The sequence below is a fragment of the Myotis yumanensis genome, unplaced genomic scaffold (assembly GCF_028538775.1).
Source record: "Myotis yumanensis isolate MYYU_CA2020_CCGP unplaced genomic scaffold, mMyoYum1.0.hap1 SCAF_13, whole genome shotgun sequence".
Taxonomy (NCBI): domain Eukaryota; kingdom Metazoa; phylum Chordata; class Mammalia; order Chiroptera; family Vespertilionidae; genus Myotis; species Myotis yumanensis.
Genome location: NW_027223764.1, coordinates 9281050 through 9308208, shown reverse-complemented (window position 1 = coordinate 9308208; position 27159 = coordinate 9281050). Strand labels below are relative to the sequence as shown.

General features: G+C 46.7%; 1 protein-coding gene across 3 annotated transcripts in view; it reads right to left on the bottom strand.

Annotated features, from left to right (window-relative positions):
• Positions 1-27159, bottom strand: part of ABLIM1 (actin binding LIM protein 1) — a 155886-nt gene that overhangs the window by 31976 nt on the left and 96751 nt on the right. For 2 of the 3 annotated variants that reach the window (XM_070432208.1, XM_070432209.1), the window contains exons 7-10: positions 17583-17670; positions 14022-14080; positions 2552-2629; positions 1440-1595 (exon numbers count right to left, since the gene is read on the bottom strand). In XM_070432208.1, coding sequence (XP_070288309.1) covers positions 1440-1595; positions 2552-2629; positions 14022-14080; positions 17583-17670 — 381 coding nt within the window. Of the gene's footprint in view, positions 1-1439; positions 1596-2551; positions 2630-11419; positions 11504-14021; positions 14081-17582; positions 17671-27159 lie in introns of all 3 variants that reach the window. The other variant, XM_070432210.1, reaches the window with a different exon arrangement.

The window sequence follows — 27159 nt, the reverse complement described above, 5'->3', positions numbered from 1 at the left end:
ACATCAACAAGTAGCTCCTACAGCTGCATTTGAGTGGCCGCAGGTGCAGCTACACCTATTTGACCACTAGATGGCACTACGTGAAAACGGACCATTTCAATGCAGAGTAAAACCCAGATGGGAAAATAAACAAAAAAGAACAATATATGATATTTCTAAAGAAACAGAAATAGGACTATAAGTAAATATAATTACAAAATAAATATTATGTAATAATTGTGAACAAATTAAACAAAATCCCATTTTCCTGCCTTTTCTTCATCTAAGATCGCATGGCACTGTGTGATGTTACATGTATAGTCCTTTTCCACCTTGGTTGAACGGCTGATTTCAGATCAGAACTTGAGTAACGTATATCTGAGTGAACTCAAACTATTGTATATGTGATTCTGGTCTAAAAAAATAACAGGGAAGCAAATTTAGAGGGGAAAAAATAATTTAGTCCAGGGGAAATACAGCAGAGCCCAGAGACCTGGGTAGGAGGAGACAGCAGGAAACTCCCAGCCCGGAGGGGGGGAGGCCCCCAGGCTCAGTGGCTGGCCCAGCAGCAGGATGGTCGGCTGGGAAAGCATTAGTACACCCCTAGGGGACAGGTACAAACCACAGTAACAACTGTCACCTCACAGCTGAATATTTGCCGCCAGCCTGGCTCTCTGCTAACTGCTACAAAAGGTTAGTTCATATACATGAGCTTTCACAGATAATAACTGTTTAGATATGATTTATATATTAATCTTTAGGTGGTAGTTAATTTAACCCTCGCTGTCACCCGGAGGGAGATTCTGTCATGACCCTGTTGTGCAGGTGAAGAAACTAGGTCACCATGGCTGTCACATGGCTAACCTCATGCAACCAGCATGTGGCGTCCCCAGGTTACACCGGGTGATTTGATTCCAGAACCCTGGCGCATACGCCTGTACTATATCGTGGCACCATTCTCTCGAAATTCTTCTATTTTTGCACATACTAATTACCCGCCCTGTGTTAAAAACGGCAGCTGTCAAAATTGCGGGGTGTACTCTCTCTCCTCATGATCCCCATAAATATAGTTCAGCTGGCCCCAAGACCAGACCTCCCCACCCCGCCACCCCCACCCAGAAGACCCTCCTGCCTTATTCCTTCTGTGCAGCTCACAGACTCCCCTGTGAGCTTGGCCTTCTTCTCAGCAGGCCAGCTCCTCTATCCTACCACCCGTTACGAATGCTTACTCGTCCTTCCCCTGGTTTTCCTGCGGTTGGTCTGCTCCCCTGCATCTCTGTAACCTCCTGAGGCCAAGCACAGGTTTTTGAGGACCTTGAAGCACCTGGGATGGAAGGCTGCGGATAGTGTGCAATCAAAAGGACCCTCTGACTGGCCTGGACTCCAAACGGTGGTTCTTAGACACATGACAAAAGAGACGTAAGCTGCTGCATGACTCACAACTTGTAGGAACTTCTTACCTCCCCCTGGCTCTGTCTCTCCTGCTTGTCATCATAGCCGGAAGTGTAGAAAGGCTCATAGGTAATAAGATCTGGACGTTCGATATCATAAATTGCCTTGACCTTGGGAATGGCTGCTAAGTCCTTGTAATCCAGGATTTCGTTGTCCACTTTTGCCTGGCAAAGAGCAGAGAGAGAGGTTACTCTGCAGTCTCACCTCCGGGGAACTGCTGTCTGTGCTTTTCGTTACGTGCTCAAAAAGCGACAACCTTAAAAATAGACAAAAAACAAAACACCTAGCTTAGCGCAGGTGAATTCTAGAGAGTTGCCCCTTATACATTAATCACATTAAAACTATAAGTCACCAAAAGCTTAGGAAAAAGTCTATATGGAATTCATCAAGTACAGAAGCCTATACACCTTCAGGATATTTCCCTAAATTTACTCCAGAGAAGGAAAACTCCCACCTGGCTAAAATCAATAACTGCATATTTAACCAATAACTAAATACCTTGGTGGCAGAATTTAAGAATACTCAATATAAAGTGTATAATTTGCCCTGGCCCGTGTGCTCAATGGTTAGAGCGTTGGCCTGCACACCAAAAGTATCTCAGATTCGATTCCTGGCCAAGGGCATGCACCTGGGCTGCAGGTTTGATCCCTGGCCCTGGTCGGGGTGTGTGGAAGCAACCGTACAATGTGTTTCTCTCACATTGATGTTTCCCTCTCTCTCTTCCTCCCTCCCTTCCATTCTCTAAAAATCAATGGAAAAAATATCCTCAGGTGAGGAGTAACCAAAAATAAATAAATAGATAAATAAATAAATAAATAAATAAAGTGTATCATTAATCCCCAAATATCTAGCTGCAAGCTAGGCAGAATAGTTTTTAAGTCCTGCATCGTATTTCTGCATGTTATGGACCATCCACTTGATAGCTCAGGATGGTCGGGTTCACAGATAAATTTAAGTTCCTGAAGGAGTACATGATTGAGAAGTCTGATCTACAAAAATGAAAATGGTCTCAGAAGAGAAACAGAAGTCATTTTGAATCATTCCATTTTGCATTATCCATCCACTATGACGACGGCTACCTCGCCTGTCCCGGAAGTCCCTTCCAGAAGCGGAGACTTACATAGATAGTGTGGCCCGGGGACCCTGGGATGCTGGAGCCTGGTCTGGAATAGATGCTTTCGGAGGAAGTCCTGGTGGGCTGTGAAACAGACAGTGATGTGTAAGATTTCAGGCCACGGCTGCAGATTCAAGACTGGCCTGAGTCCCTAAGCTTTGCTCAAAACCAAGCTGGTTAAAAAAGGAGAGATTTGTAACTTTATTGAATAACCTGGAGAGAAAGGTGGATAGCTAGCTGTGCAGTCAGCCGTGAAAGTGCAGGGGTTGGGGGTGCTTTCTACCTTCTTTCCCTTGTCCCCTACACGTCCTGGCTCTTCCTGCAAGCACGTTTCTCTCTGTCTGCATTGCCACAACTCCCTGCCACCACCTCCGCATCTCGACTGTGACCATGACCTCCTCTGTGGGGTTCTGCCTTCATTCTGGCTCTTTCTGAATCTACTTGGTACCCAGTGACCCGAGAGGCCTTTAAGAACATAATTTGGATCATCACCATCCTGCTTTGGCTTCGGTGTCCTCTTAGAACAAAATCACACTCCTGGGCCTCAGGATTTGGTCCCTGCTGTTCTCTGCTCACAGGACCTGGTGCATGCTCAGGGCTCTTACCTCGCTGCTCCCTCTGTGTCTGAAATGCCCTGAGCCCCAATGTTACTTAGTTGATTCCCTCTCCCCTTCCTTCAGTCTTAGCTTAAATATCACCTCCTCAAAGAAGCCCTCCCTGATTTTTCAATCCGGAGCTGATTGCCCTGGTTATTTTCTCATAGTGCCACTCTTCTCCTTCAGGAATAAAATGTATAACTTCATGGTTATTGGTTTCCTTGCATCATGCCTATCTCCCTCATTAACTTTAGTTGTGATCTCTGTCCACATAGGGTTTATTTTTTCACGGTGTATGCCCAATGATTTGCACAAGTACAAAGAGGATGCACATATTTGTTGAGGGAATGAGCTAGAATGAATTAATTTTAAACCAACACTCTGTGTGTGAGCACTTGACTTATATTAAAGACATAACTTGAGCCCAGTTAACCGGTCAGCCGCTAGGGAAGATAAGAGAATCTCCTCTTTAGAGCAGATGTTTAGAGAACCCTGTGGTGACAGGGGCGGGAGGGAAATGCATGAGCCGGACTCACTGCCTCCTACCGCAGCTCAGCCCCTTCTGGAAAAGGCCTGGTCTCGGAGGACCTGCTCTCCCTGTAGCTCTTTCTTGGAGAAGATAAGTTCTAGATCTACTTTAGGGAAGTTCCCACTGCTGTTTAGCACCTGCAATAGGAATGTCACCGAGTGAAAAGGACTCCTAAGAACCAGGATGTGGCATCACTAAGTAACTCAGCTCTGAAACGGTGAGAGCCCCTCCACTCCCCCCCCCGCCACACACACACCTCCCCGGCCCACACAGGCTGGCAGTGACCGGACTCACTCTGACAGGAAGCACTGATCATCTCAGCCAGGTCTCTGGTCTCTGAGAAGGAAGGCAGGTGGGGGTGGGGACTCAAACAGTGCATAGGTGGGCCTGTGCCAGGCTCAGGGCGTCTGCCCCCCGCTCCCCCCCCCCCAAGGCCTACCATGTGTAAGCACTTTCCTTCTAGTTACAATTTTCCAGCCACAGGCATGTCGCAATATGAGAAAATGCCCCAATCCGAGTACACTGAGAAAGGATTCACATAATTACACTACTTGCAAGTCCGTTTCCTTGATCCATTTCCTAATCAACACACAGAAGTGACACCAAGGCCAGCCCTCCATTAAGAAGAGACGTCAGCCTTGGTAAAGCTGGGCGAATACGCACCCTGCGGGCACAAATGAGCCACAGGCTGTCCTCAGCTTCCAGCGACCTGGAGCTACTATTGGCCAAACCCAATGTCAAAGTGAAACCTCTTAAGGAACAACAGGAGAATGCTAAGAGCAGCTAATAGTTATTGCCCACTTACTGTGCCGCAGGCCCTTCCGAGGCTGGTCTCATTTAACCATTCAATAGCCCCGTGAGGCCGGTTGCTTACTCCACAGATGAGGAAAAAGGACGCATGCTCCAAGCCACACAGGCAGGCAAGTGTCAGGATCTGAACCCGGGGGACAGCCCAAGCTCTTCATCCTGCACTAAAATTCCCCCCAAGCATAAGGTAACTGGGGCCATTTATTTCCCATCAACATAGCTATGGGACAGAGGAGGTGGAAATAAAGAAAAATATTGAGATCAAGTAGCAGAAAGGAGTGCCTGCAAACGGAAAATACTTTTATTGTCACTAGCTCCCCATGCTGGGGTGGGGTGAGAACCCTGCTCTAGAGCTCTGTGCTGGGTGGGGTAGGAACCCCACACTGGCCCGCTGTGCTGGGTGGAGTAGGAACCCCACACTGGCCCGCTGTGCTGGGTGAGGTAGGAACCCCACACTGGCCTGCTGTGCTGGGTGGAGTAGGAACCCCACACTGGCTGGCTGTGCTGGGTGGAGTAGGGACCCCACACTGGCTGACTGCACTGGGGTGGGGCAGGGGAGGATGCAGGACAGTCAGATGTCTTCAGTTACTGGCGTTGCTATGACAAAGGCCTGTTTTCATGAACAGCATCTAGGACACCATGTGAATAACCACGTGCACACTGAGCCTGAGGGTCTCTCCCACGTTACTTATCCTGACTTTTTGCCAAATGCGGGTCAGGGATTCTTTCTGCCTTTGCTATAACAATGCACCTGGGCTGGCTCTGCAGTGTTTTGTTCTCTCCTGCCCTGCGCGTGCTCACAGGAACACAGCTGGAGAACACGAGTGCACGTCGGGAGGGTCTCTAATGCTCTTCCCTGGAAGAGACGAGTCCCTGTGGCTGAGCCAGCCTGTTTCTGCTCGGTCTCTCTCGGCCTTGCTCCCTCACTGGATCAGATGGTCCAGTGAGCTATGTCCGTGTTCTCAGAAGCATCTATCTGCTTCATTTACTAGCATATTGTTGGGTTAAAGGGTTTAAGAGTTATCCACCAACCTGAATTTTTATTGTCTCATTTGATTCTTTACTGGTAATTCAGATCAGAATCACTTCCGATCTGTATACCCCTGCCCAAGAGTCTCTGATTCCAAAGTAAATATTTTAGAGTTTTAGAATCAGATAGTTTTCAAGGTCAAGTCAATGTCTACCACATCCACCGAGGCTCGGGCTCTTGCTGGAGATGACTCGCGCGCCATGTGCGTCGTCGGACTCCTTAGCGATGTTTGAGAAACGCTCAAGTCTCTTGGGGGTTCAGCACGGCTCTTCCTTTCATTGCGCTCACCACTGTTTGCTTCTGCCTCATTCCCATCTCCTGACCTCGCTGTGACATTCACTGCCGCAGGCATCTTGTGTATGGGTGGACTACAGTCTCACTTGCCTATTTCCGTACGATAGCCCTTCTCTGCTTTCCTGTCTAAAATGAACTAATGGGATAAAACACAACTTTGTATCCTGTAATATAGCGAGGTGAAAAGGCTAGTTCAAAATCTTGGCTCTACCGGTTGTGTGACATTACATGAAGTTTTCTTTTTCCTCTCTCTCTCTCTCTCTCTCTCTCGCTCTCTCTCTCTCTCCCCACTTCCTTGGGCTTCAACGTCCCCATTTATAGAATGGAGGAGAGGGTAGTAACAGCCCCCCCTTCACAGGGAGGAATGAGACAGTACATCTAAACCTCAAGCATCTTGCCTGGCACTTCCCAGGCATTTGACGTCAGACTGGGGTTCTTAGCCGGTTAATCTGAAACATGAAGGACGGCGCTGACTCTGTTCTGCTCAAGGGAGGACAGTCCTTTAGAACGTGAGCTGCGTAGACCAGACTTCCCTAGAGCTCTCCACAGCTGCCACACGTAGGCGGCTCCATCAGAACTCAGATGTTAAGTAACTTATCGCAGGCCACGGGGCAGCGGTCCCACCTGGAGCTGACAAATGCCCTCCCCCTCTTGGGAAGGCCCCTTGGAGGTGGTTCTGTATCCTCCGAGGCAGTGCCGTCCTGCCTAGGTCTCAGCGCCGGTAATTAACGCCCTTCTGTGCATCTGGCGCTGACCGGTGACCTTGCCCGGGCCTGTCTCATCTGCCAGGACAGGGCTTGGCTGGCTGCCCTTTGACCTGCGCTCAAGGCTGAAGCGCATGCGGGATCGCTGCTTTCTGTCACACTCCCTCGTGGCCCCCAAAGCGTGTTTGCTCAATCAGCAGAGATTAGGGGTCTCTCCCTTAGGATGATCATAAAAGTACTTTGAAGAACGGAACTATTATATTAGAGTTTCCATCTTCAATATTTGGAATTTTACATTTTGATTCTAAAGGTCTAGAACTTTAACATGTTGCATTTTAAATAAACATCTTGTTTAGTGTTCAAAGAACCCCTTTTCCTCTTCCTGCTGTATTTTTCCGTCTAATTAACACAAAACCCGCTGAGTGAGGGTCTCTCCCATCAAACATCATCAAAAGGCCCAGAGCTGTCTCCCAACAGAGCCGCTCAAATCCACTCAAACGGAAACGCGTGTCAACCTCAAAAGCACAAGCTCCTGACATGCTTTCCTTCTTTAAAATCCCTCTTTACCGCTAACTTACTCTACGTCACCCCATTGGGCTGTGACTGATGATCCGAATTTCTGCAGATGATCCTTGCGCGCCATTATTTAACCTGAGTTACTATTTCAACCCACTCAGCTATCCAGGCTAACAACAGAGACCCAGAAGTTACTACATGCATTCAACAACCCACTGGGCCAACAGCCTTTGTTTCTGGAATCCTCTGTGAAAGTTATGACGAACAAAAGGACTCTCTTGCCTACATTATAAATGAAGATAATTTCAAATATTTCTCCCCTGCGGCATGCCCACAGAGACAGGAAACAAGGACCGTGACGAAGCTGTTGAAGGCATATGCCATTTACCAGCTTTTCTTTAAGCACCTTTTCCTTCAGCTTTGCAGAAAACAACAACTTGAAAGCACAGCTGGAAAAATCCAGTTCTTTGGCCAAAAGAAGAAAAAAAAGAAACAGAAACAGAAAAGGGGAGCGGGGAGCGGGGAACGGGGAGCGAGGGAAGGGTGGAGAAGGCATACAGATATGGAAAAGGTTGGGAATGGCTGTGACCTCTCAGAGTATTTTCCCAATAAGATTAGCCAAATCATTTCATCGTATTTGGCAACATAGATCCTTCTAGTTGTATGGGCAGTCCTCACTCAATCTCTGGTGAAGAAGGGGCCTGTATGACCTACATTTATTTCCTTAGCAAACTGTCAAGCACTCACTTTTGATTTCAATAAAGATTTTTATTTTCCTCAAAACAAACAAACAAAAATAACCCCACCAACAAAGAGAGGTCTTACCAGTAGACTAAGTAGTTCATTTCAAGGGGAAAGAGAAAAAAATGGCATTTGATCACTAACAGCAGATGCTTGAAAACGCACGTCTTTCTGTTTTCTGTATGAAATCTTTGTGTAAAAAAAAAAAAAAGCCCTCTAACCACCTTTCAGCTGATTCCCCCTAGGTGTTGACATTGTCCATCTGTCCTACCATTCAGAGGGTAGAGTCACAGGCTGAAAATTACACTGAAGATCTGTTTTGACTCCAGCTCTTGTCATCCTTCAAATATTGCCCATTAAAAACAAACAAACAAACTTACCAGAGCTCTGCCTGGCGAGTGAGCAGAGAAACGACATTTTCCATTTACTTTCGATTATGGGCACCATGCAAGCCTCGTCCAGTCTTAGAAGGCGAGTGCCGGCAGGCCCCTCACTGCCCCCGCCCTCCCCACTCAGCAGGAGCAGGATGCAACAACTACTTCATCTACTTTGCATTCACCCAAAGCCATGCTCTAAGAAGGGGAGACACTACAGGCAGCTGGCAACCCGATGGGACAGATATTATGAGCACCTACGGGACAACTACTGTCAGAGGTGACTGACACCTTACAGAGTGCCGCTGAGGTTGACAGTACCTGCCTTGGGTTTTTGTTGACGTTCACTAGACAAGGCGGTGGTCGCTGCAGAAGAAGGAATACTTTTAAAACCTGCAAACGCTGACTCTCCAGAAAGGGTGAGACCAACTACTTTGGAAACAGGAATTTGTGTGTGAGAGGAAGCAGGAGGGGCCAAAGGGCACAACCCCCTTCTCCGGAGAGTTTCACAGACGCCATCAACCTTCACTACGGCCAGGAGGCCTCACTGTCTCTCCAGCATCCATCGTGATACCTACACATCCTGATGGATTGTAAAGACCAACAAGAACAAAACATCCGAACAGGGCGAAAGCTGGGAATAACGCAGCATGTATTGTAGCGACCTTCATAAAACAAAAATCCACAATATGATTTCCTTTGTTCTAGACATACATAAGGGCCTAATGAGCTCCTTTAAAAAAATATACACATGAGCCCCGGCCTGTGTGGCTCAGTTGGTTGGAGCATCGCCCCATGCACCGAAGGACTGCTGGTTGGATTCCCGGTCAGGACACATGTTTAGGCTGTGGTTCAATCCACAGTGGGGGCACATAAGGGAGGGGAGGCTACAGATCAATGTTTCTCTCATACATCGATATTTCTCTCTCTCTTTCTCATTTCTCCTTTGCCCTTTCTCTAAAATAATCAGTAAAACATAAACTTGGGTGTGGATTAAATATCTATTTATATAAAATATACACATGGTATTTTATATACAGGGTTGGGCAAATGTAGGTTTACAGTTGTTGGTATGGAAAATAATACAGTAACAAATAATAATACCAGAATAAACTGTTTTGCGTACTCAGAACTGTGACCCTACTTTTGCCCACCCCTGTGTTACAGGTTTGTAGGAGCGTATGTTATGACAGGTGAATGTTAGTTTCCAAAGAAACAAAACTCTCACATCCAGTTTGCATGGCAGCCCTTTCATGCTCTAGACTCCAAAGCCACAGCAGAGAAGCCCACTTTCAGAATGAAAGCAAGTGTCCCCCTCGAGTTATTCCAAAGGTGGTCCCGGGAGCATCATGAGCTTTGTCTACAGTGAATGGCAGCAGGAACTGCAAGCGCTCAGTACTGAGTGTGACCTATAGACCCAATCTGCTCTTCACATCCAGCTCTTCAGTGGCACGGGGTGGAGGGGACCTCGGCCAAAGGCCTGTTTTCTCTGCCAGGTCCCAAACTGTCTACAGCTCCAGCTTTCTGTGAAGGAGCCACCGGTGACTTGATATTTACGGCTGGATGACGGGGATCAGATGTCCCCTTTGAATAACAGGATAGGAAGAGAGAAGTTACTCAAGACAGGTCTCTCTCTCTCTGACCCACCACTTCTCGCCATGCTCCGCATCTCTTAAATGTAAGGGTCTGGTGCAAACCAAAGTACTTCACACTTAATGGTGGTCTTTCCCTCCAAGTCACGAAGAGGCATCACCTGGTTGCAGCCTTAGGCTGGTGAAATAGAACACTCTTTGAGTTATAAAGTGTCCTACTGGGGGGCAGACACCCCAAAATGATTGAAAAAGCCACTTCTTGCCGAGGAGAGGCACTCATTCTGAGCACTCTCATTTACAGTGGGTTCGATCTTTGGCTCACGAGACTATAATTCCACGTTATGGGAAACCCCACTGCTGGAGCTGAAGCATTAGGACAGAATGAAAGTCACATGACAAGCCCACGCTGGAGGCACCCAGCATCGCGGGCCAACGCAACAGCCCCGAGGCCTGGAGTCTGCAGGGAGTCCTGCCGATGGCCTGCGCAGCCGGGGCTGGCTCCATTCTGCCGACAAAGCAGCTTAGGGGGTTGATGTCTGAAAGATTTCCTTCCACTTTAGAACTCAATACATCTAACTGCGTTTCAAATCATTCCAAGGAGAAGTTTAAACCGAAACGCTTCTCCTCCTGAGTGCGGGCCTGGCAGGCCCAGGGCAGAGGCGCCGGCGGAGCCCAGGCAGGAGCGGCACTGCCCTCTGGCGTCGCCGGCAGAGCCACAGATGGGCTTCGTCTGCACAAAGGTGGGTGTGGAAGGTCACTTTGTCGTTCAACAGGCCAAGGTTTCAACTGATTCTCAGAGACGCATCTGTGCTGGGAGCACCACCTCCGGCCTCACTGCTCATCTGTGGAGCTGGCTGCATGCTCCCTGCTTCTGTGGGACCCCGACGGGTCATGCTGCCATCAGACTTAGCCAGCATTTAATGCGCTCCTCTCTCTGTCTTCCCAGCTTTTTCTCTCTCTCCCCTTGTGCAATAGTGGAAAGAACATGAATTATGGGTTCCAATCCCAGCCCTTCCACTTATCGGTGGGGTAACTCTCGGGAAGTTACTTAACTACAATAGGTCTCAGTCTCTCCACCTGTGAAATGGGAATAAGGATAGCTCTCACACAGAAATTCTCTGAAAGAGTGGAAGAGATGCATGTAAATCTCTTAGCCTTTGAAGGATAGGTGCCTGGTCTCATTTGTTTCTTCTCCTAATTCACCACCTCTTTATGAGCCAAACCACTCCCTACCCAAGCCTATGCCCAGCACCATGCTTTTGCTGTTCCCTTCTGGGCACCCCTGTCTCGTCCAGCCTCGAGGAAGTGCCCCCTGAACCCTTTTGCTCATCTGACCCGCCCTGATCGATGCGATCCAATTCCTGTGATATGTTTCCATATCTGTCTGCTCTTCCCAACTAGTCTATGTTATAGCATCCAGCCCACATTATGCCTGGTGCTTGGCAAATTATTTGTTCAATGAACAAACATGTGAACACGGGACCACACGGGTAGCTTCTAAGGTGTCTGCTTTAATCAAGACAACACTGTAGCCACTGCTCTACAGGAAAAGGCCGATCAGAGAAGACAGCCAGAGTCAGACGTGAGGTGCACTCTGTGGGGTGAGAGAAAGCGGGGGGCCCGGGCGGTTACGTGGGAGAAGCAGCACGGGAGGGAGAGCGGCAGAAGCCTGGCCCACACACAGTGCCAACCTGCAGCGACGGAGACCGTCCTGTGCGTCGGATCAGACTTTTGGGATAAAAGAAATCGGAGGGAGAATGCCGAGTGTTTGGCGGCTGCCGTGAAACAGGAAACAAAGGAAGAATGAACAGAGACATAAACTCAATTCGGAAACACTAGAAAAACGCCCTGGGGAAAACAGATTTGACAGTAAACACCAAGGGTCGTCACTTTAGTGGACGTGTGTGAATGTGTATGTTTGGGGCCCGTGTTTGAAGCATATTAACTAGTCTCCAAGATGTAGCATAGTTGCCTACGTTCCACCCCCATTTATTTTGGCCTAAACATCCCCTATGACAGTGGTTCTCAACCTTCTGGCCCTTTAAATACAGTTCCTCATGTTGTGACCCAACCATAACATTATTTTCGTTGCTACTTCATAACTGTAATGTTGCTACTGTTATGAATCGTAATGTAAATATCTGATATGCAGGATGGTCTTAGGCGACCCCTGTGAAAGGTTCGTTTGACCGCCAAAGGGGTCGCGACCCACAGGTTGAGAACCGCTGCCCTATGAAGTGGAAGAAGCCAGTGAAGCCATGGAGAGATGTCCCCTTAAGAATCTGTTGTCACAAACACCCCCTGTGAGTTTTCCAACATCAAGAATGTGGCTCACTCCGTGGTGCTGCTGAAAGACTCTAAAACATTTTCCTTTTGCTATGGTAACCGCACTAACGGGACACCCGGGGAAAGGCCTGGAAATCTGGGCTCGAGATCTGTGACCTCAGACACACCCGTCAGAGAGCACAACACACATTCCCTCATTCAGACACCAGCTCCCCTAGAGGTCTCACCTCGTCGGCACGTACCCCCCTCGGGGCCCATCGGGACCACTCCCCTTATAGGTACGTCATTCTCCTCACTACTGACGTCCCAAAGGTGACAGAGCCGAGGGCGGCCCTGGCCTTGCAAGCGGTGTATGTGGGCTCTAGGGGAGGAGCTTTGGAATTCTCTGGTAAAGCTTCAAGAAATGAAGGAGGAACAAGAGCCCCCTTGGCTAGAACGGGTGGAACTAGTCACTAGTTGTTTTCATAAGCTTATCCAGAGAGTCCCCTCAAGATGCAATTAAAAGCGTTGATTTTTTTAAGAAAAAAAATCACTTTAGTAACACCATCTGCAAACTCAAGGATTCCTTCCTTCAAGAGAAAAGACCCCCTTCCATGCAGTCTGGCCTCATTAGCATTCTTGCCTTTGTCTCCCACAGACTTCATAGGGGATGAAATAAAAAGATTATTCAGAAGACAGTGCAAACCACTGGCTACTTGGGTGGTTTCTGGGCAGGATCCCCACGCCATGTTGTGAATTTTACATTTTTATGATAAAAGTGACAATAAGCACCATCTTTAACATTCTAATAGTTTATAAAGATACCCCGTTGCCATAGCATCCATGGTTCCTCAAAGATCCCAGAATCTGGAGCCCAAACACAGGCCCGGCAGTGAGGGCTATACATGTGCTCAAGTTGACACTATGTGTCAAACCAGAAACCCAAACCATCCTGATACTGGGGCACATGATTTTTCAGTTTGTCTTATCTTTACTCAATTATTCTGAGAAAAAAGTGGCTTTTTTCCCTCCCCTTAAAGTGTGCTCCTATTGGGGTTACACACACAGCTTCTTATGCCTGTTAATGGCAGACTGTGGAGAAATGAGACCACACTCTAGTCTGGCCTTCAAAATAAATTCAGTCCATTCTCTTCCCTGAGACACCATGTGGATTACAGTCAAACGCCAGCTTTTCCAAGGGCACCGCTCAGTTAGCTAAATGGAGGGCCTGGGGCCTGGATCCCATCTGATTATTGCTCAGGTGAAAAACTGGGGGTGCCTGAACAGGATACAAATCCCGATAAGGACCTGACAACTGTGTAGACCCTTTGCTTCGGAAACAAATAAAATTGTGTCCCCTGGTGGTGTTCTGAGATGGACTAGGGCCGGCGGGCTTTAGAAGACAGAGATAAGAGGGTCCATCCTTTTGCCCGTGTGCTCGATGGTCTAGGACAGTTAGTAGAACACTTTGACGCTTTCTAAGGGTTAAGTTCTAAAGCCACCCAGCACACGTGTCCACACTGCCACGCCTGGCCTCGTCATTACTTCCCCAAACCATCAGCGTTTGGAGATGGAGGCTCCTGGGTGAGGCTGGATGTGAGAGGGTAGTCAGATGTACTGAGAGCAGAGCACTGGATGTGGAGTCTGAGCTGGAGGGCTGCATTATGGACTAAGCATAAAAATGTCCGGCGAGGACGTCGCCAGATGTTGGAAGGAGGACGTCATGAATCATTTTCCTTCACATCTGGAGGATTTGACGTTTCCCTTGAATGCTTTCCTAGGAACCTGACTAGTGAGGCAAGGCTTCCTTGGTCCAACACAAGCATTTGGGACAAAACACACACAATCAATGTAAGGTAGGAGGGATCCTCCTTCCCTGGCCAAAGGGCCTTTTAGCTTGGTCTGCGATAGAGGAAAAAACTCATGGCCACGTGATTTCACCCACACTCCCGCCCCAAGAACCAGCCACTAGGGAACACATGGCTTGCCAATGCACCTGCCATCACACATCTCGAATGATGTCCTTACCCGCAGCTTTTCCTCCGTCTTGGTAGACTGCTTACAGTCGGGATGCCAAACGGTAGAACCTGGAGAGACATAAGGCACCACTAAGAGCAGGGGAAATAGAACAGAGCCCTGGGTCTGTTAGACAGAACTTGTACAAAGGGTTCATTCCCTCTCTCCCCAGCACAGGGGAGAGGTGGAGCCCTGTGCCACGTGACCCAGGACCAATCCAAACTCCGGGTGAATTTCCCTCACCTTGTCGGAGCTTGCCCGATTAAGGTCAAGATTCCTTTAAAAAAATGTTCTCATTGATTTTAGAGAGAGAGGCAGGGAGAGGGATAGAGAGATAGAAACATCAAGGAGAGAGAAATATCGATCAGCTGCCTCCTGCACCCCCCACACTGGGGATCGAGCCCATAACCTGGGCATGTGCCCTGACCTGGCATTGAACAGTGGCCTCTTGGTTCATAGGTCAGTGTTCAACCACTGAGCAACACAGGATGTCAAGGTCATAATTCTTGACCGCAGAGATGACTAGCTGGGTGTAAGTATTTTCATGCAAGGGATATGTAGTTCTTGACTGTGTTTTTTCCCCCCTGACCATATTATTATCCTTTAAAAGTATTGTCTGTGTGCTTACTGCAAGCTACAATTATTTTCAGAAATAGGAGCCATCAGCATGTTTATATAACATCAGAACAACCAGCAGTTTAGATGAGGGAAATGAAGTGCAACCAGGTCGCCTACATTCAGGAGCAAAACTCACTGAATGTGTTGCTGATCCAGTTATATGTAGTCATCTACCCAGATACGGGATATCGGACCAATGAGTAGAAAGGCGGATAGTTACGTTACAAATCCAAAAGTTTCCTTCTTCTTTCAAACTTTTACCTAACTTAAAAAAATATTGACTGTTAAACTAGAGAAGCTATTACGTGTCATTTTCTGTTTCCGGGTCAATGTCTCCCTTTCTCGGGGCACAAATATTTTTAAGGATGGTCCAAGAACTAAGCAAAACAGGTATATCTCATAGGAAGCTGTTATCTTGTAAAAATCCAAGCCTGCATGTATAATTTTGTATGCCCAGATATATATGTCCTTTATAAATTATGGCCAAGACCTACACATAGGACATGTTCAAATGTGGGGATGGGTGGGAGAACCAGAAGGAGCACTTAGAAAGATTCAAGCAAATAGAGTTGCTAAATTGAATGCAGTGAGTAAATGATATATAAGGAATAAGAGTCTCTAAGAATACGAGGGTATCTACATTTCGTTGTCGAAATCTTTATCTCTTTAAATAGCAATCTGTTTGTACTTGAAAAGACACCAAATTAACCTACTTCTTGAATTATTTTATACAACTGAGCTAAAATAGTGGTCAATGAATAGCGGTCTATCTTGCTTAATCCAGGGCCAGGAAAAAAAATGAAGAAGAAGGATGAGGAGGAGGAGGAGGAGGAGGAGGAGGAGGAGGAGAAGAAGAAAAAGAAGAAGAACAACAACAACAAACACCACCAGACAGTGCCTTCAGCACCAACATTTACTCCAAGGCTGCCTACAAAGCACAGGAAACCCTCTTAATGTGGAGAGCCAAGGGCCACGGGTCAGGGCCGGGCCCAGGAGCGCATTTGCCGTGAAGGCCTGTTGATCGGGAGTCCTTGGCCAGAACCCCGGGCTTGCACAGTGTCCCATTGTCCCCCGGAGGCCAGGCACACAGCAACGTGACACAGAGAGAACATCAGGTGCCCGGGAAGATGAAACTGCTCCTTCTTCAAGGATGTGCCGAGAGGCAAGCAAAGAGCACCGCGCCCTCGAAGAGATGTACAACGATCCCTGGAATTCTGAACGCAGCCCAGCTGGGCAGATAGCTGCTCGTCGGTGGCGTGGATGTGCTGCCCTTGCACACATCTATTCAGCTCCATCTACGCAGCTTCCGGGCCCAGGGCTGCGCCCAGAGCTTGAATCTCAGTTCCCAGCAGACACGGGGTTACACTCACTCAAGTCTTTGTTCGGAGGGCTGTAATTGACACACTAAAACCCACAACAAAGCCTGGAGACCAAGTGGAAATAAACCTGCTCTATTCTGAAACGCAGTCCCACCTGCAGATGCACAGCGTGTCCCCAGGGAAACGAAGCCCAGATGAGTCCATGGATCTGGGTTCTTGTCATGTGTCTTTATTGGGCCCTTTAATATTCAGTGATTTTTTTTTTTTTTTTTTTAGGCAGAATTTTTCAGAGTACTCATCCTACAGCTAAGAGGATGTTTGGGTTGTTAATATCTCACATAGGTGGCATTTTTAAAGGGAGAGTAGCCTAAGCTTTGCTTTAATATTCTGGAGTAAATTCTGCAGACTTTTCTGGGTTGCATAAAAAAAAACTGAGAGCAAAGGAAATCACTCATTAAAAATTCACAGTATGCTCTCACTTATATATGGAATCTAATGAACAAAATAAACTGATGAACAAATAAGCCCAGAGACATGGAAGCACGGAACAGACTGACCAGTGCAGGAAGAGATTAACCAAAGAGCTTATATGCATCTCCCATGGACACAGACAATAGCGCGGTGAAGGCCTAGGGTGGGGCAGGAGCCCGTGGAGGGGGGAGAAAGAGGGAGGGAAATGGGGAACATCTATAATACCCTCAACAATAAAAGTAAAATTTAAAAAATATAGTGTTTGGTGCAAAGAGACATGAAAAAAATGACATCGAGAAGCAGATGAGACCCAGTAATTACCAACACTGAACGAGTAATAGCTCTTACGGTTCTTGCTAATTTTACTGATAAGCCCTTGTCTAGTTAATGACTCTTTTACAGCTAAAAATAGTGAACTGCTCGCACAGATGGGACTGTTCGCCTGGCAGGAAACCTTCCCCTAGAGCCCCTCCGCGAAGCTTCAGAATTTTAGATAAAAACCAGTCATAGTCGTACACTGGGATAATCTCTCAATTTCCTTCTTAATAAAAAAATAAAAAATCTAATGGCTCCCTGGTAATCCCACCAGCAACGTCTCAAGTTCTCTTTCAGGGGCTTTGGGTGTGTTCTCCATTCTCCTTCAATATAAGAGCTATGTCATCTCAATGGGATGAAATATATCTGTGATGCAATTCACCAAATATGAGATTTCCTTCTCAACAGCAGCCTGGGAGGCCTCAAAAATCCTTCTGGCAGGGCAGGGAAAAGGGCAAGGACAAGGTAGTCATCCACTGCGCAGCATTTCTATAACTGTTTTCTCTCTTGGATCTTTTGTTTCCCAAACACGTTCCTGGAGAGGGTTGGGAGGAGGGGGAGTGATCTTCACTCTTGCCTAACATCCACCGCGTCCAACACCCAGGCCTGCTCATTCATTGCAGCAGCAACACATTTGTTTGTTAACAACCCCAGAGGCTCGCTGCCAGCATGTCAACTGCTTAGCTGGTTAATACTAAGCAATGAGGTAACTTCTGGCCACGTTCCTTTTGGATCTGAGTAACCTTGCAACTAATGAAATGCCTCCTCCCCTAAAAACAACCAACCAAACACACAACAAGGTTTTCTTTCCCCGGGTGGGGAGAACGTCCTGGGCTCCTGAGCACCTCACCTTGAAGATACATTTCCTCTCCTTCTGTGAACATCTGGTTGCATCTGCTGCATCGTGCACAGCTGGGGTGGTAATGTTTGTCACCTGCCTGGAAGAGAAGAGGTAGAGGACGTTCAGTCTACTGGTCACTGCCCCCAGCCTGTTTTCTGGACCTGGGGGTTTAAGGGAAAGAGAGGATGTGGAGGCAGGAAAAATAATTGTCCAATTGATCAAACCTCCTACACCAACAGCCCTAGAAGCTGAAGCCGACGCCATTGGAACTGGGAGGGGCTTGGAGACCAGCTTCTTGTGCTTGTCATGAGGGGCCACCTTGCCTCTTGGGGTTTCTGGCTTCCAGTTCTCTCTTGGCTTGGGCTCGCCTGGACGACGGCCAGTTACACACCACGTGCCCAAGCTGAGGCCACCCCATCTCCCCCCAAAACACCCACCTCAAAAACGTTAAAGCAATAAAAAAAAAGGATCCTATTAGCAGGTTCTTGCTTTCTTAGCCAAACAGTCTGACAGTAATAAAATCTACCCAGCTTACATCTGGATGAGAAAAACCACAGTAAAGGACATCATCTACTGCTTTTGTCTCAGAAGGAGCCCACATTCTCATCGATGCTGCTTACAACAATCTTCTGCCAAAATCTAATATTGTTTTCTGGAGAAGGCACTCTGCTGCAGTGGCTCTGCATTATCCACAGGCATTCCACCGTCTTCACTGTGACAGATGCCACCACAGCAGGTGCTGACTTCCCCAGAGCAAATGTCACTGGACACGGCGACAACGCTCTAGACAGGTGCCAAGTCACATTAGAGTCCCGCGCCAAATGCATGCTTGAAGAAATGAAACTGTTCTGTGGACAGCTTAGCAAAAACTGTACCACCTGAGAATTATCCAATGCGCTCTGCAATTAAATCATGTTGTCAACCAACTATGAAAGCATTTCTTTTCCATGAACCATGTGGAAGGCAGTGCTGGGAGCCTAGGGTTAGAAGTAGCCGCCGCCTGTGCCCCACATGGAATCTTAACAGGAAACCAGAGGCCAGAGTGACTCCTTTCTCACACGCTCCTAGAGAAACTTCAAAAGCCACTTGGCAACCAGAGTGTGAGATGGTGCTCAGCTACTCAAGATAATCAAGTGGGGGGAAAAAATGGACGTTATTTAAAACTAGAAGCCAGGAACAAAATCTTTTCAGTGGTATTTGCCAGAAAATTCCAGAAGTGGTGCGATTGTTCTTGTCCACCAGGGTGTTTAATTAAATTTTGTCCCCTGGGGGGAGGGGGAGGGGAGAATAGAAAATGTCAACACAAAGTAGTTCCTTTCCTTAGGCCTTTTAGGGTCCAACGTGAGTGAATGAAGGAAGAGAGAAGATCTCGCCGTATTCAGTTCTAAACTATGCTGGCTCAGCTGGGATGTCAATGCGGGGAGGTCCCTGTCAGTAAGGACAATCTTAGGATTCTCAAGGAAAATGTAAGGAAAAGAATTAAGGCTCCTTGAGAGGAATCTGGTGCAGTCTACCGTGAAAACCACGATTCTCAGTAAGCTAGGTATAGAAAGAAATTTCTTCAAGATGATGAAGTGTTTCCATCTTATTTGGTGGCACAACGTCAGAAGCATTCTTCTTAAAGACAGGAACAAGACAAGGATGCAGACTTTAACCAATGTTTTCCTACTTTGTTTTAGTCCTAGCCAATGGGATAAGTCAAGAAAAAGAAATAAGTGCAAAGGTCACTAATAAAAGAGTTCAGCCAAGCAGCCAGATAGAAAAAAATTAACACATAAAAGCCAATAGTCTTCCTATTCACTAGCAACACAAATTAAGCCAGTGTAACGGGAAAACAGGACCTCATTTGTAATAGTGACAAATAAACCCTCCCATGTAAGATTTACATAAAGAAAACCACAGCACTCAACGGATGAACAAAAAAGACTTAAATAGAGACACAGTATTTCTGGATGGGAAAACTAAATATTGTAAAGATGGCAATTTATTTCAAAGAACCTATTAATACAATGCCTTCTACGTCTAAGCCCTCATTGGAATTCCCTTTGCCGAACTTGACAAGCCAACTCTAATAAGCTCACATGGAAGAAGAAAAAATGCTCACAAATACACAGACATTTTTTTAAAAAGTGCAGCAATATAGGGGGATTTTTACCTTCCCAATGTAAAAAGTGATTCTAAGGTTGAAATAATTAAAGTGCTTTAATTCTGATGCAGGAAAAGAAAATAAACCAGTGGAACAGAAGAGAGGAAGACAGATGCACAGTCATACATATAACAAGAGAATTATGATAAAGGTGGGGTTTCAAACGAGTTGAAAAAATGAATTATCCAATTAATGGTGCGAACAATGGATTTTCCACGTAGGAAGATAACAGACAGGGAGAAAATATTTGCCATGCATTTCAGACTACAGATTATCATCCAGAATATATAAAGAGCATCTATGAGGAAAAGGAAACAGCAATATGGGCAAAAGGTAACTTCCGGAGGAAACATAGATGACCCCAAAAGGAACCAGGGAAATACAATTTAGAAAAATGTGTTTTTCTCTGTCAGATTGGCAAAGATTAAAAAAAAACATAAACTAGTGTGAGGAAATAGGAATTCTCACACTGTTGGTGAGCAAAATTCCTTTTGGAAGGCAACGTTGGCAATATTTATAAAAATGTAATATGTACACACTCCCTGATGTACAAATTCCAGTTCTAAAAGCTATCCTACAGAAATTCTCACATGTGTCCCAAAGTGTATATACTGAAGACATTCAACACTGCATTATATGTAATAGTAAATAACAAAGAAACAGAAAACAACCTAAATAAGAAAGTAGTTAGATAAAATACTGATCTTATGCAGCCATGAAAAGAATGAAGTAAACTTATAGACACTTACATGGAAAGAGTTCAAGCTGATATTACTGAGAGAAAAAAATCATGCAGAAAATAATACAGTCACATAATGAGCAGTCAAAAGAATGTAGACACCGGAGTAAGTCTGACTACATGCAATCCTGTTTCGGCACCATGCGGTCTTGTGATGGTGGGAATCTCTCGGACCTTCAGCTTCCACATCTATAAAATGGCTAGACTAGCACTCACCTCATGGAGTTGATGAGAGGACTAGCATTTTGTCTGGCATCCCCCAACAGGCCTGTAAGTCAGGCACTGCTATTATTATTTACTAGAGGCCCGGTGCACGATATTTGTGCACTGGGGTGTGTGTGTGTGTGTGTGTGTGTGTGTGTGTGAGTGAGGGGTGGGGGGTGGGGGGTGGGGAGAGGGGGAGTCCCTCAGCCTGGCCTGCACTCATTCACAGTCTGGGAGCCCTCGGGGGATGTCTGACTGACCAGGAGCCCTCGGGGGGATGTCCAACTGTGGGGAGCGGGCCTAAGCCGCAGTCGGACATCCTTAGTGCTGCCACGGAGGTGGGAGAGGCTCCTGCCACCACTGCTGCACTCGCCAGCCATCAGCCAGGCTTGTGGCTGAGCAGTGCTCCCCCTGTGGGAGTGCACTGACCACCAGGGGGCAGCTCCTGCATTAAGCGTCTGCCCCCTGGTGGTCAGTGCACATCATAGCGACCGGTCATTCTGCCGTTCGGTCGATTTGCATATTAGCCTTTTATTATATAGGATTTCAGAGAGAATGCACATGTATATCAGTATCATACTTGTGTCCTGCACGGAGGGGCGGTAAGGAGAATGCACACCCATCAGTTTGTTGTGAATACCTCGGCAGAGACAGGAAGGAGTGAGGGTCAGAGCCCAAGTTCCTTTGTATGCTTCTGTACTCTTTCATCCTTTACAACAAGGATGTATTTTTGTATTTTTGTAATAAGCAAATAAAGACCAAGAGGAAAGAAAGTCCATGTCTCTTGGAGTCATCACCCCTAGGGTTGAGTTTTCAGCCCAGTCTGTACAAGAATTAGGATCCCAAGTAAATCACAAACTCTCAGATGACCATGTTGATGATGATAATAAAAGAGAATATGTTTAGTGATTATTCTGTCTTCATAAATATTTAGTCACTGGTTTCATAATAACCTAATAAGGTAGGAGCTAGTGTTATTCTCTATCTCACAGATGAGGAAACCGAGGCTTTGAGAGGGTTAGTAACTTGTCCACGGTCACATAACCAGGAAGTGGTGGGGCCAGGATGCAAACCCAGGCATCTGACTTTGGGGCCCACGTGCTCACCTGGAACCGTAACGAACAACCATTCAGTACTCAGCTGCTACAACTACACCACCGTGATGTTCTTAGGGCGAATGATCAAACGACATTGTGAAAATGGTGTGACACACTGCAAATAATAGTAAAGACAATAATATCAATAGGAACAACTACCCATAACCCTCTGCACAGAGATGGCGCCAGGGCCATTCACATCAGAAGGCTTGTTGCCTGGGTTGGGATGCTGACGGATGTCTCTCTGGATGTCGCCCTTGCCAGGCACAGAGAGTCACCATGTTCCATGAACTGTCACACAAGGTGGATGGAAGACACACCAAGGCCCCATGTGGCAGGGCTTTGCTCTGTAAATCGGTAGCAAAAATGCTGCCAAGAAACACCACCACTGCCATGCCCAGGACATTAGCCTGGGCCCAAGCACTTGCCTGGTCCCATGACGCTGAACACCTCATGAGATTCAGTGACCAGACTCAAAGGGCGGTTTCACAGCCGCCCAGAGCCGTTGTTTTTGCAGCAGGCCGGGGGCCACAGGGGCAGGTCCTCAAAAATGAAGGTGCCCCTTCTTTGCATGTGGAGCTGCCCCCCCTGTTTCACTTCTTCTTGCGCAGGCATTCATGACGGTTCACAAGCCCTGTGCACAGGCCAGGAAGAGGATCAGAGCTGAACACAGACGTGGGTCAGACATGGGCCAACTAACCAAAAACTAAATGAAGCTGGAGGAAATTTATTTAAATTGGAGTCATTTTAAAAAAAATGTATTTTTATTGATTTCAGAGCGGAAGGGAGAGGGAGAGAGATAGAAGCATGAATGATGAGAGAGAATCATCGATCGGCTGCCTCTTGCACACCCCCGACTGAGGACCGAGTGTACCCTGGCCGGGAATCGAACCATGACTGCCTGGTTTATAGGTTGATGCTCAACCACTGAGCCACGCTGGCCAGGCTAAATTGGAGTCATTTTTAGAGGAAGGAAAAGCATTTCAGATCAGGAGCAAAACAAAAGACTAAATGGTGCCCATAAAAGAACAGATGATGAACTCACGGCCCTTGGTGGAGGGAAGGCTGTGGGTCACGAACTTATAAAGCACAGCGTGAGCTCTGTGGGGACAGGTGACCTCATAAGCAGTGACTACCGGGTGCGTGGCCCCAGGCCGCACACTGCAATCCAGCTGTGCTTGAGCTCTAGAGGCCAGATGTGCCGCTGGGCTCCCCCGAGCTCTGCCCCCCATCCCCCATCCATCTGTGCCCTGCTTTAAAAAAAAAAAAACGACAACTCTATTTTCTTCATTTTCACATATTCAGAAAGCACATGTTAAAAGTCTACATGGTGGCTGGCATGAAACTCCGACAGTAAACAAATGGTTTATTTAGCCGAGTTTTGTAAGGCACCTGCCTACACATTCAAAGTGCTAAACACTGCTTGCCTTGAATGTGCTGATTAAGTCAGACTGGCGTGGTTATTATTACTGTTGGGTTCATCTCTAAATGGAAGTACGAACTTTGGCACACAGGCTGGGATACCGTCTGGGTAAATACCACCGACTATAAGGCAGGATTTGGTATAAGGCACCACATTTTTGATGAGACCCGTTATCCAGAAGATCAAAAAGGACTCCTAAACTCCTTGTGGAATCGGGGGTGTGGGTGTGGGGAGTGCCACTGGAAAGGGCTCTAATATTTGGAATCGGATGATTTGGGTATTATTCCTTAATTTGTTATCCATGAGAGCTCAATTATGTCACTATTTACCCTCTCCAGCCCTAGGCTCTCCATCTGAAAAAGAGGGAAGGGTTGGGCTAGACAATTTCAAGTCCCATTTAGCTGTAAAATACTACGATTCTGTGTCAAATCCTGTCCCTCAACAGAAAAGCAATTTGGGCAAAGAAAGGGCATTCTTGGTGGTGGGGAATGGCATTCAATCAATGACTCCATGGTGTCTGACACCCAGGAGGAATGTTGGGGTGGGACTAAGCCCTGTGCCTGCTGTGATAGGCCACAGGGAGGAGAAAGGGAACTGTAATTGGACAGCTAGTCTGCTTGTCTGGTAATCTGCTGAGCCCCTGGACAGTGACTGTCCTTTTCCGTTTCTCTTCCCACCTTCCTCCTGGAGTGACCTGCACCTGACATGAACCAAGGAGATGCGGAAGGTGACTCTTGAGGTTCACCCGCAGTCATATGTAACTTATGTCCACGTCTTGCCTCCTTCCACAAAGCACCTACCGATGCCTATCAGAAGGCCGTGATCTAAAAACCCCTGAACAGAAACTTCAGAGGAGAGAGAAAATCCGAAGACCCCAAACTCAGACAAACATGTTTGTGGTGATGTGAGCTTCTTAGTAGATGAGAACAAAAGGGAAAAAGGGCCACAGACGTCTCACTGTGTTAAAAAATGGCCACACACAATCGCCACTGGAGGGGCAAGGTTTCCTGATTGTAAATTAAAATGACAGTCATCAAGGCTGACGCTCCGCAGGGTCTGGCTGGGCCAGGCATTGTACCTAGGCCTTTAAGTGGCTGGTTTTGAAACAGGCTGGGGAGGTGGGTGCTATTTCACAGCCTCGTTCCACGAGCAAAAAAACCCAATAACTTAGCTGTTTACCCAAAGCCCCCAGGTGCTTCCAAAAATCAGAGCTGGGCTTTGAGTCCAGGTCACCTGACTCCCCACCTGCTCTTGCTGAAGTGCCTCCTAAAAGCACCAAACAGATTCCCATAGAGGGACCAACACTTGTTTCTTATACGAAAAAAACCAAGGGTGTAGCCCTGAAAGATAATGGAATGAAGTCATTTCCACAGGGGAAGTTACACTACTGAGGTCTAGGTTTGTAGTGTGTGTTTTTTTAAAGATCTAATTTGACACAGAGATGGTGCTTAGAATATCCAAAAGAATAAATAAATTGCTTTCTTGTCCCCTGAGACTCACAAACACAGCTCTGGTGGACGGTGCTTTCAGACACAGGATATGCAAGTATTGAAGCTTAGTGTGTTGGCCTAGATCAGGAGTTTTGGAGCTTGACTGTGCATAAGTGACACCCAAGAGCCTTTTAAAAATAGGTTCAATGACCCTGAGGTGGGGCCGAGAAGTGAGCTCTTTTATTTCATCAGCCCTGAAATGAGCCTATAGATCATTATACACCGGGAAAGCACCAGTCTGGGTGGTACCCAACGCCCAAACCTGTCTGTGGATGAGGAAACCAAAGGGAGTGACGGGTGCGCTGCTTACGAGGCAGGTGCATGGGTGGGAAGGAAGAGGCAGAATCACGTAAGTCCTGGCTCATTCCTGCAGGAGGGCAGTGGGGGGCTGACTCAGCCTACTTTGCATTCACCATTTTCCCCTTCGAGTGGGAGAGGTTTCCAAGGCGCCTGGATGGGCTTGATCTCCAAGCTGAACACTCAACTGTTGCAGGAGGCTTTTCCCCTGATGCAGCATCCTGAACAGGCAGGGTGGGGAGGGTGTGCCCGGGCCCAGAGTTTGTATGCTGGACAAAGGTGAATCAAGAGGGCGCCACACAAGTCTGGGCAGAGCCAGCCTGCACAGTGAGAGCGTCCTGCAGGCCCCCTCGCCTCACCCACTGCACTCCCCGCTCCAAACACGTGTGCTTGTCAGAGAGGGGAACAGCAGCTCGTCTCACCCAGTGAAGATGCACAAAATAGTGCCCAGAGAAACACACCATTGCCTTCATTGCCCTGGTTCCCTTTAACCAGCTGCTCGAAATATAAAAGGCAGAGCCCAACTCCCTTCTTTTAATGGGGGGGGGGGGGGGTGGGAATGAAACAAGGGACAACACCCCAGCACAAATGCATAATGGTTTCTTGCAGATGGTTACTGCTTTCTCATCTCCTTCCAAGGAATTAAGTGCAAAAAACAAAAACACGTTAAAGCAGTCTTTGCCATTTCACAGTGCAATACAAATGCTACCTGTGAACGTGCGCGTTCCTAAAGGACCTAACCAGTCTCTTTAAAATGACCTATACATCCAGCGCAATCTCTATCAAAATCCCAGCCAGGCTGCTGTAGACACTGGCCAGCTGATCCTAAAATGCCCGTGGCAATGCAAAGAAACTAGGAGAGTAAAAGCATTTAAAATGATCAGGATTAGGTGAATGGACTTAAACCACCTGATTTCAAAAAAGTTACTATAAAGGTACAAGCAATCAAGACAGCATGGTATTGACACTGGGATAGGCATATAGGTTAATAGAACAGGAGAGAGTCCAGAATAAACCCATACACTTATGACCCATCAATTTTCAATAAAGTGCTGAGGCAATCTGATGGGGAAGGGATAATCTTTCCAACAACTGGTGATGGGACAATTGAATTACAAATGCAATTAAACCCTACCTCACACCATACACGAATATTAACTTAAAATATATTACAGATCTAAATATAAAAGCTAGAACTTCTAAACAAAAACATAGCATAAAAATCTTTGTGACCTTGGTTTAGGCAAAGATTTCTTAGATATTATACAAAAGCATAATCCATACAAGAAAAAAATGGGTAAATTCAATATCATCAAGATAAAAACCTTATTCTCTTCATCAAGAAAATAGAAAGACCTGCCACAGATTGAAGGAAATTTCTGCAAATCATATTTCTAAAAAGGACTAGTACCCAGAATATATAAAGAACTATTACAACTCAACAAGAGGAGACCAAGCAACTCAAAAAAGGGCAAAAGATTTAAATAACATTTCACCAAAAAAGATCTGCGAATGCCGATTAAGAAAATAAAAATATTTTAAACATCGTTAGTCACTAGGGGAATAAAGTTAAAACCACAATGACACACTACTGTACACTTGCTACAGTGACATTAATTAAAAAGACCAACCATGCCAGGTGTTGAAAGGATGTGGAGAAAGTGGAACCCGAAACCGCTGCTGGTGAGAATGTCAATCACACAGCTACTTAGGCAACCTCTTCGGCAGTTTCTCAGAAAGCTGAACATAAGTTCACCGTGGGACCTCACACCGCCACTCCTAGGTATCACACTAAAAGAAGTAACATATGCACACAAAGACGTACTAGTATATGAAAAGCTCATCGCAGGGTTCTTCCTCAGAGCCCCAAACTGGAAACAAACCAAAGGACTCTCAGCTGGTGAGCAGATAAAACATGGAACACTCAAATAATGAATCCTGCTAAGCAGTAAGAACAAACTCCTGCTAAATGCAACCACACAGAAGGACCTCAACAGCATTATCTTAAGGAAAAGAAGGTAGACACAAAAGACTACTTATTTTTATTCCATTTATAGGAAATTTCTAGAAAAGGCAAAAACTAAAGAGGGATGAAGTCGATCAGTGGTTGCTGGGAAGGGGGCTGGGATAAGACGGGGTAGGACTGAATGGGCAGTCAAATGGGGTGACTGAAAATTCTAAAACTGCATC